General features: G+C 45.2%; 1 protein-coding gene across 6 annotated transcripts in view; it reads left to right on the forward strand.

Annotated features, from left to right (window-relative positions):
- syne1a (spectrin repeat containing, nuclear envelope 1a) overlaps positions 1-16,630 on the forward strand; it is a 109,866-nt gene that overhangs the window by 47,901 nt on the left and 45,335 nt on the right. For all 6 annotated transcript variants that reach the window (XM_034580192.1, XM_034580191.1, XM_034580186.1 and 3 more), the window contains 20 exons: positions 9-152; positions 1,471-1,626; positions 2,665-2,829; positions 3,222-3,394; positions 3,590-3,743; positions 3,937-4,080; positions 4,420-4,584; positions 4,675-4,992; positions 5,959-6,114; positions 8,096-8,266; positions 11,484-11,810; positions 12,208-12,360; positions 12,498-12,665; positions 13,204-13,380; positions 14,659-14,805; positions 15,079-15,204; positions 15,323-15,499; positions 15,582-15,847; positions 15,980-16,136; positions 16,221-16,619. In XM_034580192.1, coding sequence (XP_034436083.1) covers positions 9-152; positions 1,471-1,626; positions 2,665-2,829; positions 3,222-3,394; positions 3,590-3,743; positions 3,937-4,080; positions 4,420-4,584; positions 4,675-4,992; positions 5,959-6,114; positions 8,096-8,266; positions 11,484-11,810; positions 12,208-12,360; positions 12,498-12,665; positions 13,204-13,380; positions 14,659-14,805; positions 15,079-15,204; positions 15,323-15,499; positions 15,582-15,847; positions 15,980-16,136; positions 16,221-16,619 — 3,843 coding nt within the window. The remainder of the gene's footprint in view (positions 1-8; positions 153-1,470; positions 1,627-2,664; positions 2,830-3,221; positions 3,395-3,589; positions 3,744-3,936; positions 4,081-4,419; positions 4,585-4,674; positions 4,993-5,958; positions 6,115-8,095; positions 8,267-11,483; positions 11,811-12,207; positions 12,361-12,497; positions 12,666-13,203; positions 13,381-14,658; positions 14,806-15,078; positions 15,205-15,322; positions 15,500-15,581; positions 15,848-15,979; positions 16,137-16,220; positions 16,620-16,630) is intronic.

Raw genomic sequence — 16,630 nt, forward strand, 5'->3', positions numbered from 1 at the left:
ATTTCCAGAACCTGCAGTCCCAGATGACAGAGTTTGAGGCCAGTGCTGAACCTCTGCAGGATTGGCTAAACAGCACAGAGGTCAGAGTTCAGGAGAGCAGCGCTCGGCTCCACGACCTTCCAGCCAAGAAGCAGGAGCTCAGCAAACTACAGGTACTTTCAGCAGCTGTGTCTGACTCGTCTCTATCTGAGGAGCATTAACCTGCATTCCTCACAGTATCCCTCACATTTCGATTACATTTCTCCTGTAATTACTGTGGCTAATAATGAGGCCATCTGTTAGTTTCACATTATTTTAAAGCCACTCTCAAAGCAATAGGATTTGCGCTTTATTAGGATATCTTCATCCATCCTGTAGGATCCATTGTCCTGTAAATTACATCATGTCACACTGAGAGCACGCCTCTACAGTTCTCCTGTCAGCTGCTATCATGGACATCCTCTCATTTCCTCTCTTAACTCAAGTAAACCGTGGCATAAATTGAATATTAAGTCGATTTTCCAAGGACACTAAATAGTTGTAGCTCTCCATCAGATACGGATCCCTGAAGTACAATCTGAAATCGGCTCGGAAAAGAGAAGGACCTAATTACATTTGTTGAGCACCACTGGATCAAAATAGAGCAGCGTCTTGACACAATAGTCAGAGGAAAAGTCCAGAAATCTAATTAATTCTCCCTCTGTCGCAGCTGAAGCGCAGCGTGGCTAAAAGGCCCTTTTCAGGATGCGATAACAGCCTCTCTCCGCCACGTCTGGCAGAGACAAAAAGAAAAAAAGGGAAGAGAGGCACGGAGCGTTAAAAAGATAAAACTGACAAAAGAGAGACAGAAAAAAAAATATATCAAGCTCATCTCAAAGCTCTGCCCTTATCATTGTTGCTATTTTTGTATTGACTCTGTCGCCCGCTGTAGCACTTCTCCTGGTCGCCTTTTGTCTGGCCCTGCAAGCAATTACATTTTTTTCCCCCCAGCACCTGAAGTACAATACAGTACAAGCAGGCTTTACCTTTTTCAGATACTGTGTACAGTAGGCGGTATTTTTATCAGGCTTGTCTCCGCGCCCTGTTCTGTGCCGTCTCACTGAATAACCGTGTTTCTATTTAAAAAAAGAAACATCAAGAGAAATACTGCTGATGCTCTCTTTTACAATGTTCTTTTCCCTCGTCTTCATGCGTGTATTTTGACGTGCTCTTCTTCTTCTGTCTGTTCTTGTGGCATGTTAACCCAACCCTGTATCCCTCCTCTGTGCCTCTCACATCTCCTTCTATCTGTCTCCACACCACTTTTCTTTTGTCATCCCACAACCATCCTCTCCATATCTTTCACCTTTAACCCTGCACGCTCCAACTGTGCTCCCCGACATCCTACTGCTCCTTCATCTCCATTTTTCCATCTCCTCCTCCTCCTCCTCCTCCTCCTCCTCCTCCTCCTCCTCCTCCTCTTCCTCCTCCTCCTGTCTTATATCGGACCAGTGTGTTCTGGAAGAGATAGCCAGTCAGGAGGCAGAGCTGGGCAGGCTGAGGGAAAGCGCCCATCGTCTCTGGGAGGGACAAGCAGCTGGCAAGGGCTTCGTCCACCGTGTTTCCCAGTTGTCAGCACAGTACCTCGCCCTCAGCAACTTAACCAAGGTAACTCTGTCCCCACCTCGTCACCCTGTGCCTCATTTTCTTGTCCTTTTTATCTGTGTTTCTTTATGAGAAACGCTGCGGCAAGCTGAAATGTGCCTTGCTCGATTCATGTTCTCCGTTAGTGGTAAAACTATGCAGCCTGCTGTTCTCATGTCGCTCACTGTCGTTCTGTGTAATTTGTCGTGTCATGCACTTTTTCCCTAGTTGCACATCAGTCATGGCTGCTGTAATCGGCTTGCCCCAGGTGAAAATACTGCTCCGGAGAACACCTCCATATTCAGAGTAATTTACCTGAGTATCTATTTTTCACCTGCAACACGTCTTCATGGTCGTGGCCTCATCAACATAAAAAAAAAAGGCCAAGGCTGTTGAGCTTACCTTTCTGCAGTGAAGCACTTCCAAAATGCCAGGGCTGAAATGTGTCAGCCCTGGCACATATGAGGATCTGACCTTTCTGAAGCTGTCATTAGATCGGTCACACTAAATGTGATTTATTTGATACAGCCTCGAACTAAACATTGCACAGGGCGAGAAGCGCCGTCCTCTTACCACAGGACAATGAGAGTGCCCCAACAGTGATGAATGGGATTTATTTACTTTGCCGGCTAACTAGTGGAGAGCTATTTTTAGGTCCTCTTCCCTGCCAGACATGGAAACAGGAATGAAATCATTTAAAATTGCCCCTCGTCAATTGTTATTCTGGCTCTGCCTTTCTCCACGTTACCGTTACACAGATGTTGAAGATGTACAAGTGATGATTGTGTGTGTCTGTGTGTGTGTGTGTGTGTGTGTGTGTGTGTGTGTGTGTGTGTGTGTGTGTGTGTGTGTGTGTGTGTGTGCAGAGTTGTGGGGGTGGGAAAGTCTCCAGAGACGCCTGTGAGAAAATAGACTTGATTTTACAAACAGACCAATATGAAGACATTATTTTTATGATCTGGAACACACAGTTGTGTTCTTAATATTTAACTCAGTGCAGATGATAACCAATGTATGACTTGAAGAGTGTGTTAACAGGGCTGTGTTACTATTTTTCTAAAGGACAAAGCCTCCAGGATTGAACGAATCGTAGGGGAACACCGCCTCTTCTCTCAGGGCCTTAAAGAGCTGCAGGATTGGGTGTGTGAAGCTCAGAGGGTCCTCAGCACCTGCATCTCCGCCACCACTGACAAGGGCGTGTTGGAGGACCGGATGTTACAGCTGGAGGTAAGTGGGGGGAGAACATGGGTGCGGAATCCCATGAAAGAATATACAATGAATTTCAGGAATTGGCTTATTGGTTAAGAGTGGACACAAAAAATGTCCATGTCTCCTCCAGTGTGCAATGATGACATTTGTAGTGATTAAAGGAAACTAGCATTGTCTAGAAAGATTTTACATTCAAATACATGTACAGTACAAAAGGTATCCAGTCAACAGTGAAATATGCTGCAGTGCAGAAAAGGACATTGTATTTAGATATTAAAAAAAAGAAAGAAATAAGATCAAATAAGAAAATAAGAATACACAGGCTCCATTAAATTAATCTTTTGTCTAGAAAACAAAACACAATTATTCATTTTTTGATCTCAGGTATTATCCTCTGTCTCTCTCTGCAGGCCTTACTCTCCGCTCGCCAGGAGAGAGAGATCCAGCTGAAGATGCTGCTGACGCGGGGGGAAGCGGTCCAGAGAAACACTTCTGCCGAGGGCGTCCCGGTGATTCGCAAACAGATCCAGGACCTCAAGGACTCGTGGGATTCCCTGCTCTTCGCCTCCATTCAGTGTAAAAGGTTGTGATCATGAACTGATCAATCTGTCACGCAGTTGATAAATGGGGCTGGGAACTGTCTGGTTTCTCTTGATGGATTCCAGTTAGTTGAAAGGGACATTTGAATTTAACTGTCAGAGCGTATAGAATGCATGTGTGTGTGTGTGTGTTTTTCTCTCTGTTGCCTGTGTTAATGTCATTATGTTGATGGTCACAGTCAACTGGAGGGCGCTCTGTCGCAGTGGACCAGCTATCAGGAGGACGTGGGTCAGTTTGTGTTGTGGATGGACCGTGTGGAGGAGACACTGAGCTGCTCGGACAGACAGTACTCGGAGATGAGAGACAAGACCGCAAACCTGGGAAAGACCAAGGTATCACATCCTGCTGATAATAACCTTAAGATTAAACTCTACCGGACTTCTTCTTCTTTTTTCTTTTTTTATACTTTTATAATCAAATGTCCTACTTCAAACTCACTCAGCTGCAGACATTTATACCCCAGAGCCTCCCAGTGGAAATAGATAAACTGCAGCGACTGTGTGCACGTGTTCTTATTCATTCCAGCTCCTCTATGAGGAAGTACTGAGCCACAACAGTCCTCTGGAGACCATTGCCACAAAGGGGTCCAACATGGCTGAACACTACACTACCCAGCAGGAAGTGCAGCAGCTGCAGTGTCGATACAACGCTCTGAAAGAAAAGGCCAAGGTACTTACCCTCAACATATGGTTTCATTTTTTTGCCTCTGCATGCATTTGCATAATGGATGATTGTTGTGAAAATGTTTCTCTGAACGCCCACTCCATGTCGCTCCACAATTAAATCCACTCACAATTATCCTCGAGAGTGTGACCCATTGTACAGTTTTGTTTTTTAAAGTCAAAGACAAACCTTTAAATACTTTGTTTTGTTTTAACATCATTGCATCATGATGTCCCGAACACAATTATAGTTACATTTTCAGTTATATATACAGAAATGACACTGTCCTGTGCACCTGTAATGTTGAATGGGTTCCGGTAACGTCTCCAACCTGCCGTCTTGCAGAATGCAGTCGGTAAGGCCAAGAGTCTGGTGCTGGTCCACCAGGAATATCAAAGGGAGCTACATGTGTTTGAAGACTGGCTGGAGCAGGAACAGGCTTCTCTGGCCTCCTTGACCCACCGAGAGGGAAACGGGGATACAATAGAGAACACACTGCAACAGCTACAGGTACTAATACTGTGGATTGTAGTGTGTGATGTAATGTCCATAAACAGTGTGCAAGTGTAAAGGAAAGCTTCCGTCTTCTTCCTCTCACAGCTCCTGCAGGATCGCTGCTCACACGGCCAGTCTCTGCTCTCCTCTGTGCTGACCAGCAGAGAGAGAGTAATCCCCTGGGGAATCCCCCAGATCGAGGACCGAGCCCTGGACACGGCTCAGAGAGAGTGGGGGGCCTACCAGGGTCGCCTGGAGGAGACCCAGGCCCAGCTGAGGGCGACGCTGACCAGACTGAGGCAGATGGGCCAAAGGTTCCTGAGCCTGGCCCAGTGGCTGGAGGAGCTGGAGAAGGTGGCGAACCTCAGACATCATCGGAGGTCGGACAGAGCCAAAAAAGAGACTCAGCTGAAGAAACTCCAGGTCAGTGAGAGACTGGTGCAGCGTCTCAAATTGGATACTTACAGTACTGTAGTACACAGTATACTCATAGGCATAGTCTGTGGATTCCAGATCTACACTTTTGCTACATTACCAAGATGGCAAACGTGTAGGATGAGAAGTTTCAATTGTTTTAAAATAATCTTTTTTTGACATTTTGGATGCATGATGCATGTACTTAAAGTGAACTACATGTTGCCCTACATGTCAGTGTGAACACACTCACATTTGTGTATGGATTTACTTGAATTGAGACACATGGTTTCTGTAAAAGTCCAGATAAAATATGTTCCTGTAATGTTTTGTTCAACTGTTTTGTAATAACTGTGCATGATAATAATAAGCATGATTTAAAAAAAACACCCACGGATAATGCATCATGTAGCAATACAAGAATAAGATAAAAAGTAATGATATAATGATATGTTATAGACTACACAGGTGGTTCAATATTTATAGAATAATTGCAGGAAAGAACTAACCTAATTCCAGTGGTTTTATTTACTCACAAAACCTCAGCTAATACAACACTATGCAAGGCAAATAGATTTTTTGGGGGGAAAATGAAAGTTATGAAGTGTCCCGAGGCCTTGCACCACAATACATCCCTTTCCTAACTCGTGTGCACACTCCATTCACAGCATGTGTTTGAGGGAAAACAGCAGTGGACAGAGTAAATGCCCACTGGGTCTCCCCCCCTTTGGAGCACACTTCCTGCCAGTGTCCGGATGTCAGACAGTCTCAGTGTTTTCCTTCCCTATATTTAGAGGGACACACACACACACACACACACACACACACACACACACACACACACACACACACACACACACACACACACCTTTTGGCTCTATACCCCTGTGTTTGTTGACATTTATTTTATTAGGCTTCTTTGGGTTTAACCAAAACCTGATAACTCATACACACCTCTGTGTCCCTTGTGAACAGGGGTGTCTCGAGGCAGTGCTCGCGCGGCAGGGAGAAGTGGACGGCCTCTCCTCTCTGGCCCAGCAGGTTCTGGAGGAAACCTACATCAGTAGTCGTGTTAGCGTCACTGCCACTCAGCTCACCGCCCGCTACCACTCACTGCTGCTCAACATACAGGTAAGGCACTCTGTCCAAAGGTGATAAGGTCATATCTGTATAATTACTCTGTGGATGTTTTTTTATAGCAATAGCTGCTTTTATTCTTTATGGGTTTGCATCAGTTTTTCCAATGGATGGGTTCCATCAGGCCAGATGTGTGATACCCGTGAAAACTACAGTTGTATAAATATTTTGTGACACATTCCCGAAATTCTGATTCCATAGAGGACACTGTTACCCACACCATTCGCTGTTATACCTAGTCTCTGTACTATAATCGCAGAACAGTATCATTTCCATCATTATTTTAGGGTTAAAGAGCGGTGTTCAGGAAGAGTGATTTAACAAGCTGCTGATGGATAAGCGCAATACTGAATTTCCTGTCTACCAGATTATTTTCCTGGACAAGCCCCTACCTGTCATCATGCTTTTAAAATAGCCAAAATATAACAGGGCTTCTGCAGGGTTTAGTTCAGTTACATTTACAACCTTTTTAAAACCCATAGATTTTATTATTTTATTATTAATATATTAAAGTATATTGGAAAACTAGTAGGAGGGCTGAACACAATTAACTGTTGCACCGATGCCACTTAAAACATTTTCATTTATAACTTTACAGATACAAATATTTAAGGCTTTTTTGGGAGAAATTCAGTTATGAAGACTGAATCACTCTTGTGTTATGCTGTTTTAATCGTGGACACAGAAAACGTGAACTTCTTGTGTATTGGCAGTGGCGCCTGCAGTGAGCTTTTCACACACGATTATCCTCTCTCACCATGGAATTTACTCCTGAGAGTTAGGACTTGGTTTCTGTAACGCTCCATTGAAGTTGAGCGTTTCAGAGTTTCGCCTGAGAGCCCAGTCTGTGTTGTTGTGTGTACTTGGATCTAGCCTCTCTATTTGTCTGCTCCTCTGAGGGAGACTAAAGTAAAATCAATGGGGCTACCCTGGTCTGGGGCTAAGGCTGTAATTAAAGACTACAGAAGGCAATCTCACACCCGGTGCCAGGAGCGGAAAAGCTTTGCCTGCACTACATTGATTTTTACACCTTTTAGTATCACATCTGAGAGAGTGTGTGTGTGTGTGTGTGTGTGTGTGTGTGTGTGTGTGTGTGTGTGTGTGTGTGTGTGTGTGTGTGTGTGTGTGTGCATGTGTGCAAGTGTGCATGTGCATGTGTGTCTCCCCACCCCTCCCTCACTTTGTTTCTCTATCTGTGTTACACCCACCCCTTCCTTCCCCTCTCAAACCCGCGCGTGCATATACTTACCATCGTGCCAACACACATGCGTGCACACATCATCCCTCTCCAGCCATGGATGCCTGCAATTACACTGTGTGAAGTGGGGGCCATGTGGGCCTGAGTTGGGAAGCTATTACCACCGTCTAGTCAGAAAAGGTGTGCACTCAGCACTCTCAGCTAATTGGAGGTTCTCACCACAGGATTTGCAAGTGGAGGGAATAATGTGTCAAACCTGCAAGAAACCCCTCTTCATCCTCGTGGTGTTATTGACTCAAAATCTCAGTCAAGTGAATAATGTGTCAAAAGCATAAAGCCCCTCTCCACCTTGTCATGCAGCTATTGACTTTGAGCCGATGAAAGAGTAGAGGGGGGGAAAACGGATCTTTTCTGTTTTGATGGCTGATCAGAGGGGTTTTGGTCCTCGGTGGCCGGTGTTAGAACTGCTGGGGCAGATCTCGCACCTTGAAAGGAAGATTCACACCATGTTTCCTGAATATTCCCCGGACGTGGCCGCAGAAACACAAAGAAGGCAGTGTTTGTCGTTGTAAGGTTATTCACCGTTATGTTCTTATTGTGAAATATGTTTATTTATTTAATATCAAATATATTATAGATACAGTTAATCAGCCATGTGGTCTAGTCTACTGCCTGTGAGGCCTCATGCACATAACTGTACATATATATTACTTTCATCCTTGAAAATCCTCCATTTGCCGAATTTCTCCTTTGACTTTTTACCCGATAATTTTCCAGGACACCATCAAGCAGCTGCAGGAGGAGCTGAGGAGTATTGAAGAGGCAGAAAATCTTTGCATGTCGTTCACCGACTGGCTCAACTCGACCCAGAAAGGCTTCACGCTGTTGACTGATGCTTCTGAACCTCTGGACCGGGTCGCCATGGAGAAGAAGCTGAAGAAACTAGAGGTATGGATTTATTTACCTTAATATATAAGGTATGTTCTTTTGGGTTAGATAACTTTAAATTTCAAAATAGCAGTGTTAAACCTACATTTGTCAGTCAGGCATTTGGATATGAGATAACTTGGCATTGCGAGGATTATCCTCTACTTGGCTACTTCACCTTCCCTTTAATCATGGGGACGTGTGAGTAATTCTGAGACTCTGATATTCCTTCATATCTGTCGCTCTTGACATAGGTCTTAAATTTCATTCATTATGGTTTTAAAAAGTCATGAATTAAACGTTTTGAAATCTGCAGAAATCCTGTTAATACATCTTCCTGAACAGGCGGCAATAAATCAGTGCAGACGTTGGTTATTACCACGACAAACTGAAAAGGTAGCAAGTCAAAGATCCAAGCCAGAAAAAATGTCTGTTTGCAAAATCTCGTTTTCTGCCTCAACTATACAGGTTTCTTTGGGAGCTACGATGTGCTTGAACAGTAAAATATGCATGAACTCTCTGAAAGGCCAGCAGAACTCTTTACCTATAATATTTATGAGAAGATTCAAAGAAACTCGCTATAATAGCATAATCATAACAGTTTCTATTTGTGCTGTCTTGTGAAATTGGCATTAGCGGGAAGACGTCCTGCTGAAACACACACATTGCACAGCGCAAATCAAAGAAAATCACCACTATTGTTTATTTGGCATAGTTCATATCGAGTGTTGGGAGGATTAGATGAGTGTGTGTGTGTGTGTGTGTGTGTGTGTGTGTGTGTGTGTGTGTGTGTGTGTGTGTGTGTGTGTGTCGATCGGCTCTTTATGAAGACAAAGCGGGTGCCGCTTTAGAGGAATTGGGTAGCAGGGAGCGACCTCCCACTGTGAGGCAGAGGATGAAGAAGCGCCGGTGTCAGGAGCCTGCTGGCACAGACACTGTAATTGATGCAGTGCCCTTACCGCTTCACAACTCTCACACACACACACACACACACACACACACACATTGCTCACCTCCAACATACCACAAAACCCATCCAAAGTATTAACTAACAAGCTGCAGCGAACTCTCAAGCTCATGAACCCTCTGTGATTTCACACAATTTTTTCCACTTCGTTTTTTTTTTTTTTTACCCATCACTGCATCTCACACCTCTTTGTCTTCCTCACACACGTATCCAGAAACGCATTCGCGGACACACACACACACATACACATTTACAACACATCATCTGGCGTGGGGGCTTTGCAGTAATCCCTGTCTGGGATCGATGCTCGTTCTCTGCATAGGGACTAAAGATATGCTGTCACCACATGTGTCCTTCCAGCTCTGCAGATACAGACAAATTATCATTTTCCTGAAGTGAAAGCTGGTGTGATTACACATTGACACAAAGACTAGTTGTCAATAGCTTGTGTCAAGGGCCATTAACTGGGTTTGGACTTCGTTTGATATTGAGTTGGAACTGTCAGACGGCACCGGTGGGCCACATCAGCCAGAAATATGCTTCAATAACACACTTGGAACTTAAAGTAATGTGATAATACAGCACGTTAAGATATGTGTCCCATCATATTTCTTTATTTAGGTGTATTAGTTCATTTATTTTTTAATTTATAAATTGGTTTCTTTCACCCTGAGGGCTCGAAAAAGCATCTTCCAATCACTGACTCCTGTAAAAAAACAGGCAACAGGGCAAAATGCTAAAAAAATGCACAAAAAAATTAAATGAAGGCTTTCTCCTCCTTCTAATTAATCCCCCCCTTCCCTTCCCCCAGCCACATTTTAATTTGATAAATGTTCAAGGGCATTTCTACCCAAATTTATTCTCAGATGCAGAGGGACACAAAGGTGAACTCCTCCATGTACAGAGTTCTTATTTGTTTATTTGAAATAATACATGCTTTTCATATTACCAATAGCAGCCATGGCTCTTCATAATTTAACCAGTAATTTTGTGCAGGAAAGAATCGAACTTTACTGTATGTTGCTGTTTTGCTGCAGTCCATACACTCAGAGTAACAGTGGCAGCAGTGTTAATAAACTGCACCCAGGGTCACCTTAGCAATGCTCTACCTCTGTTAGTAGATAATGATAACGATGAGCGTGGTTGTCAGTTGCCACAGTAGATGTATTACAGTAGATAATGGAGCCTGAGAACTGATGCAGAATAAGAAACAGCGAATCGCGAGCGTTCATCATTTACAGCGGGCGCACAAGACACTTGGCGTGGATAATAGGGGTTGACACGGTACAAGTTAATAGGATAAAGGGCTCACTGTCTCCAGGACCTCGTTTATAATGTTCACTACACTGCACTGATTGTATCGATGACTGCTGCATTGTAGTATTGGCAGCCAGTATAGAAGATATGTAGTGACATGATATCAAGCAGTGGTCCATCCTTCCATCAATAACTAATTTCATCCAAAGATACGCTGTAAGACAAACTGAGAAAGTTACGAGTCGGGATTTAATACTTTTAGTTATTATTTTGATGTAGATGCTGAATGGAACCGTAAAAATATCTATCAGAGGTTTGAGTGGTTCTTAAAACAGTCCTGGATCATTAGGTTTTGTGAGTGGAATGATGAACATGCCTGGAGCTTCTTATTAAGCAGCAAACACGGATGTGTGCAAACATGCACAGCTCTTGTTATATTCTATTATCAGCAGAAGTAGCTGGGGGTCTGGGGTTGTTGCAGTGTGGAGCGACTCTCGGCCGAAGCAATAATAGACGATGATGAAAGCTAGATGGCGTCCCATCGAGTGGATGTCTTGTGTGTGTGTGTGTGTGTAGGGTGTGTATTGGTTGCCCTGGAAACCCCTGCAGCTACCGTTGCCTGTTATGGGTCCTTATAATTGGGTCCTCCTTTCATATTATTCACTGTGGTTTCTCCACACCATGACCTCCCAGTCTTCTCCGCACCTCACCGTGCAGGTGTCAGCCTACCTGATGGGTTCAAAGTCTTCCACTGCCAGGCCGGTCTGAGTGACTGGGGCAGCGCTGAAGGTGAAGGACAAAGACATTATGTGTTTGAATGTTAATCTCAAAGTCCTGGCAGCTGTGATAGTAGGATTTTCTCATCTCACGTTTGGTAAATCCGTACAGAGGAGTCTGTTTTTATTTAATTCAGCACAAGATACCATGGCTTAGGGTAATTTAGTGTAAAGAAATGGTGATAACTCTGTAGCAGCACCCATGCTGAGCTGTATTTCTGCTCTCTCTCTCACCCAGGCTCTCCAGTCAGAGCTCCAGCATGGCCACAGCTTCCTGAAATCCCTGAGGGAGCGGGCGGAACAGGCAGCCGGCTTCCTGGACGAGACCGGAGCTGAGAGTTTGGGAGGGGAGGTAGAGGGTCGTCTTGCCCAGCTGGAGGAGCTCGCAGGCGGGCTGAGGCAGGAGCACAGCTTTCTCGATCGGGCCTTACTCCTCGCTAAGGAGTTCCAGGACCGGTACAAGGGACAGGCTCAGTGGCTGGTGGAGACGCGAGCTTTGCTCAACACCCCGGTGGAGCCCAAGGCTGAACTGTACCAGCGGAGAGCGCAGCTGGCTAAATATAAAGTAAAGCTATTTAATTTCATATTTTTTTCTATCATGAGTTTAAAGGCCGACAGAGCATTGCATTAACGGCACATCCAGTAATTTTGGCAGCAGGACCTTACTGATGATTATTATCTTATTAGACCACATGAGTGTCCTTGTATGTCTCAGCCCTTTAACAATAACCATTGAATATATTTTACATAACTGCTATTTCCTGGAGAATACCTTTGCTTTTTATATTCATAAATGCCAGTTGTGCGCTTTTAAATATGGTCGAGATGGTAGAACCCATTTGTAGAACATTTATTATCCTTCAGTACCGAGCAATCATCTAACACAACAGTAACTACGCCTAATGTTGGTCGTTACTCTATACTAGATACAAAAGGTTCACGTTGTAGGTTTGTGTCCACAGGCTCTGCTGCAGATGGTTCAGTCCCACGATGGATCCGTCAGGTCAGTGGTGGAGAAGGGAGACGCTCTGCTGGCTTCGGTCCACTACCCCTCCATCAGAGACAAAATGAACAAGCTGCAAAGAGACTACACTGAACTCTGTAGAAGAGCCACGGTGAGGAACTGGGCTGAGGTGACATGCAGGGATCTAAAGCTTTCCTTAATCTACAGATGTTCCGCAGATATGTAACTCGGTGCATCAGCAGCTGAAGATAATCAGTATATTTCTTTGCGTGTGCTCCTATGATGCAGGCACATGTGGAGAATCTGGACGGCCAGGTGAAGGAACAGGAAGCCTACCACAACGAACTGCAGGAGGTGGAGCGCTGGCTGCTGCAGATGTCCAGCAGGATGGTGACTCCTGATCCCAGTGTCGGGGGCAACTTGGAGGCAGCCACTCAACAGCTGGCCAGACACAAGGTGACCAATCACGTGACACGGTGTTAGTACATAGGATGCACGTCGATTAATGAGCCTTGAGCAGAGAGCAGAAGTGCTTGCTTACATTTATTGTCAAGGAAGTATCATGTTTTCAGACTTTCAGACAAAAGCAACCCACACAGTACCTGTTGATTACAGCGGCAGGTTCAATTATCTCTTTTTTTCCCATGAACACTGAGGGTTATGAGATATTTTAAGGTTTTAATGGATTATGAAATGTTGTTTTTAAGTTCAGTTTCAGTTTATTGTATGAGAACTTGCATTTGAGTGTTTTTTTGTTTTTACAGATTTTATGTTAATGTGGATAAAATAAAGATATAGTCATTTAATTATGAATTAATTAGGTTCATTCATTCAGGCCTGTGTGATACCACCAGTGACCTCACTGTGTAGTGTGGGTCTGTTCAAACTTAACAGATGGATCAGACTCATTCTGAATTATATCTATATGCAGATTTTAATAAATCGACCATGGAGACTCTCTCCAACGTGATCCCACTTACTTTGTGCTCCACAGGCCATCATGGAGGAAATAGCGGGCTTTGAGGATCGCCTGGCAGGCCTGAAGGAGCGCGGGGACCACCTGGTAAAAGGCTGCAGTGACCGTGTGCAGAGCCGGCTGAGACAGCAGGTCCAGGCTCACCAGCAAGGATCCAGAGACAGCTACTCTGCCATCTGTAGCACAGCGCAGCGAGTGAGTGAGAAGGAGGAGAAGAAAAGAGGGAGGGAGGGAGGGAGGGAGGGGACGCCAAGAAGGAGGGAGGGAGGGAGGGAGGGATGGGAGGGAGGGAGGGAGGGAGGGATGGGAAGCTGAGGAAGACATGAACTCAGACATGTTTGAAGCATTGAAATGGTACTTACACATTTACAGTGTAAGACATATGACATACTGGTACATTGGAGACACATGCATGCATCTATGGGTGTGTATGTGTCGACGGGTACATGCACAGACACACACATGCTTTACAAATCACCGCTGTTAATATTCCAACAGCCGAGGCATCCACTTAATTCGAACCCGTTCCAACACTTAAACCCGTCTCTCAAGACAGCCAGTGTAGAGGGCACAACCAATTATGGTTGCCAAAGTGGGGCTCAACAGCAGCCTTAACACAGAAAGACCCCACCAGCCAAAATCACGAGCTCAATCTCCCCATATTAATCTCCGCATATCCCCCTGTCAACTTTACTTTTTCATGCCCGAGCCAAAAATGGTCACACGCCACTATTCAGTAGATCTGGCGAGCCCGCTAATCCAGACCCGCTCTGTCATTTTGGCAACCGCCACTCTGTCATCATTGCTCACCTCCCAAGACACCACCACCACCACCAGCACCACCACTCACACATCCAATCTGGCATTGTGTGATCCAGCCACACTTTACAAACTACACTGCTGGCTTCTCCACAACTGCGCCTCCAGTGTTACGACGGCTGCCAACTGTGTCCCAGCACAACACAGCTCTAATATCCTGCCTGCCACTTGCCACCATGCCAACCTTCTGGCTTTTGCCAAATACACTGGGCGGTTTGCCAATGGATCCCCCCCCCCCCCCCACTTCTCCCCTCTTTGGGGCTCTCATATTAACACTGTCAATCAGACCTTGCTGTTTGCTCTCCCCTGGAGGGCACAGACATCTCCACATTCAACACCTGTTTAATATAATGCAGCCTTTTTGTTCAATACACTGACATCAAAGCTAGACAGTGTAGAGCCGTGGTCTCTACCTATAGTAGCATTTACTGTTTCTTACACTAACTGTATTTATTCTGTTGTTCAATATTATTTTCCCTCACTTCAATCTTCGTATTTAGATCATATAAGATCATACTTTTCATAAATCAGAAAATGAAAAATCTTTTTAACCTATATTTTGAGTTGATTAACTTTAGGGTTCACTAAATAGTAATGTGTTGTTTAATCCACACTTAAATAAGTCTGTCCATATATTTGTCCACGTCTCAACAGGTTTATCAGAGTCTGGACCATGAGTTACAGCGACACGTGAGTCTCCAGGACACGTTACAGCAGTGCCAGACGTGGATCACATCTGTTTCAGAACGACCAGAACCTCCTGCACATACTTCTCTCAGCCTGGAGGAGGCGCTACAGCAGGTCAGTTAACCCCTACACAGTCCTCAACAAGAGTTTGGTATTTACGTCATAACTGCTTAGTTAATTATCTTGATTTTCTTTACACGTGTTATTACCTTTATTATTATCTGATCTTTGAATGAATAGTATTCATGTGCATGGCTGTTATATAGCCGTCTTTCATGGGGACTAAAGAGGGTAAAACACATAGTAAGGTTTTGCGGATTGTCCTGATGGAATATTGTCATCCGTCCACAGAAAAACAAAACCATTGACAAACACTTTTTTTGGCAGGTGAAACACGAGCGAGCTCTCGGGGAGCAGGCCAACACTTACCTCCAACTCCTGTGCTCAACCTGTGACCTGTCAGAGCCGAGGGTCAGGAAAACTGCAGGCGGCATCCAGGAGGTCAAACTGCAGGTCAGTTAAAGTCTTTAAACAATAGACTGACCACTACAGCTGCAAACACAGGCGCCGAAGCATTATTAAAGCTTTTAAAAATACATGCTTTGTATGAAATGATTCCATTTGTGTATAGAATGAGGATCGTATGCTGCTTTGTGAGGAGGTAGCAGACAGCTGGAGGGACATTGAGGAGCAGAAGGCAGATCTGGAGATCCAGCTGAGAGAGACAGAGCAGCAACTTCAGACCCTCATCAGGAGACCTGCAGAGCTGGAGCCCAAGATTGCCCAAAACCAGTTGGACAAGGCACAGGTGTGTTTGGTTTAAATGGTGATGTTAAAAGTTACTTCATTGTCAATGTTATAGACTTCAGTAGCTGTTATCTTTCCTGCAGGAGTTCCTGCAGCAGATTAAGGAGAGACAGTCTGAGGTAACCCATTTGAATGAAGCCATTGGTAGGCTGACAGATGGACAGGTCTCTCCTGCCCTGGAGGAGATAAGGAGACTTAGGAGAAGCTGGATGGACCTAGGCCAGCGGGCTGAGGAGCTGGAGGCTCAGCGGGGGGAGGACATGCAGCGAAGCGGGGAGTACCAGGAGAGCGTAGTAGCTGTGGAGGAACTCTTCCACCAAGTGTCCAGGGAATGGGACTACCTCGCCAGGTACCAAAGCCTACTTTGTCTGATATGATTATAACTTTTTGAGTCATACATACAATTCAAAATTTATGTTTGACTTATTTCGTAGGACTAAATTAACCAGATGTCCGCCAATCCCTGTCTGTATGTACATAGGGCTGACACAGAAAGTACAAGTGAGCATCTAGAGGCTCTCAAGAAGTTGTCCAGTGACCTGGGGGAGCAGAGAGCAACTCTAGAAGATGTCAGAGACCAGAGACAAGCTATTCTGCCTCGACTTAGCCTGCTAGACAAAGAGCTGGTCAAGCAACAGGTGGAGCTCCATTCTCTTAGTTCTTCATCTGGTTCTTAAAATGAGAACTTATGGTAACATAGAGTCTGTTCTGCCTCTCACCAGGTGGGCCACCTGGAGCAGCGCTGGGCCCAGCTCGAATCCCTGATTCAGCAGAAGATCCAGGATTCTGCACAAACGCTGGAGGATCTGGCTCGGGTGGAAACCCAGCTGAGGGATGCCCGAGAGTGGGTGGAGGAGCAGCGGCCTGCACTTACATCTGCGTTGAAAACCAGCCCACCCCCCGACCTGGCCCAGAGTTTTCTGTTTGACCACTTGAGTGTATGTGTGGAACTTGAGGCCCGTCAGCAGCTGCTGGGTCAGGCAGTGAGCGAAGCCCAGGCTGTGACGTCCAGGCTGGGGCTGAGTGAGAAGAGAGGCCTTCAAGGGCTTGTTGAACAAGCCCAGACTGAGGTGGAGACTCTGGGGGCTCGGGTGGCCCAAAGGAGGAAGTACCTCAGTAAGGTAAACAGCTG

Source organism: Hippoglossus hippoglossus, chromosome 24 (assembly GCF_009819705.1).
Source record: "Hippoglossus hippoglossus isolate fHipHip1 chromosome 24, fHipHip1.pri, whole genome shotgun sequence".
Taxonomy (NCBI): Eukaryota; Metazoa; Chordata; class Actinopteri; order Pleuronectiformes; family Pleuronectidae; genus Hippoglossus; species Hippoglossus hippoglossus.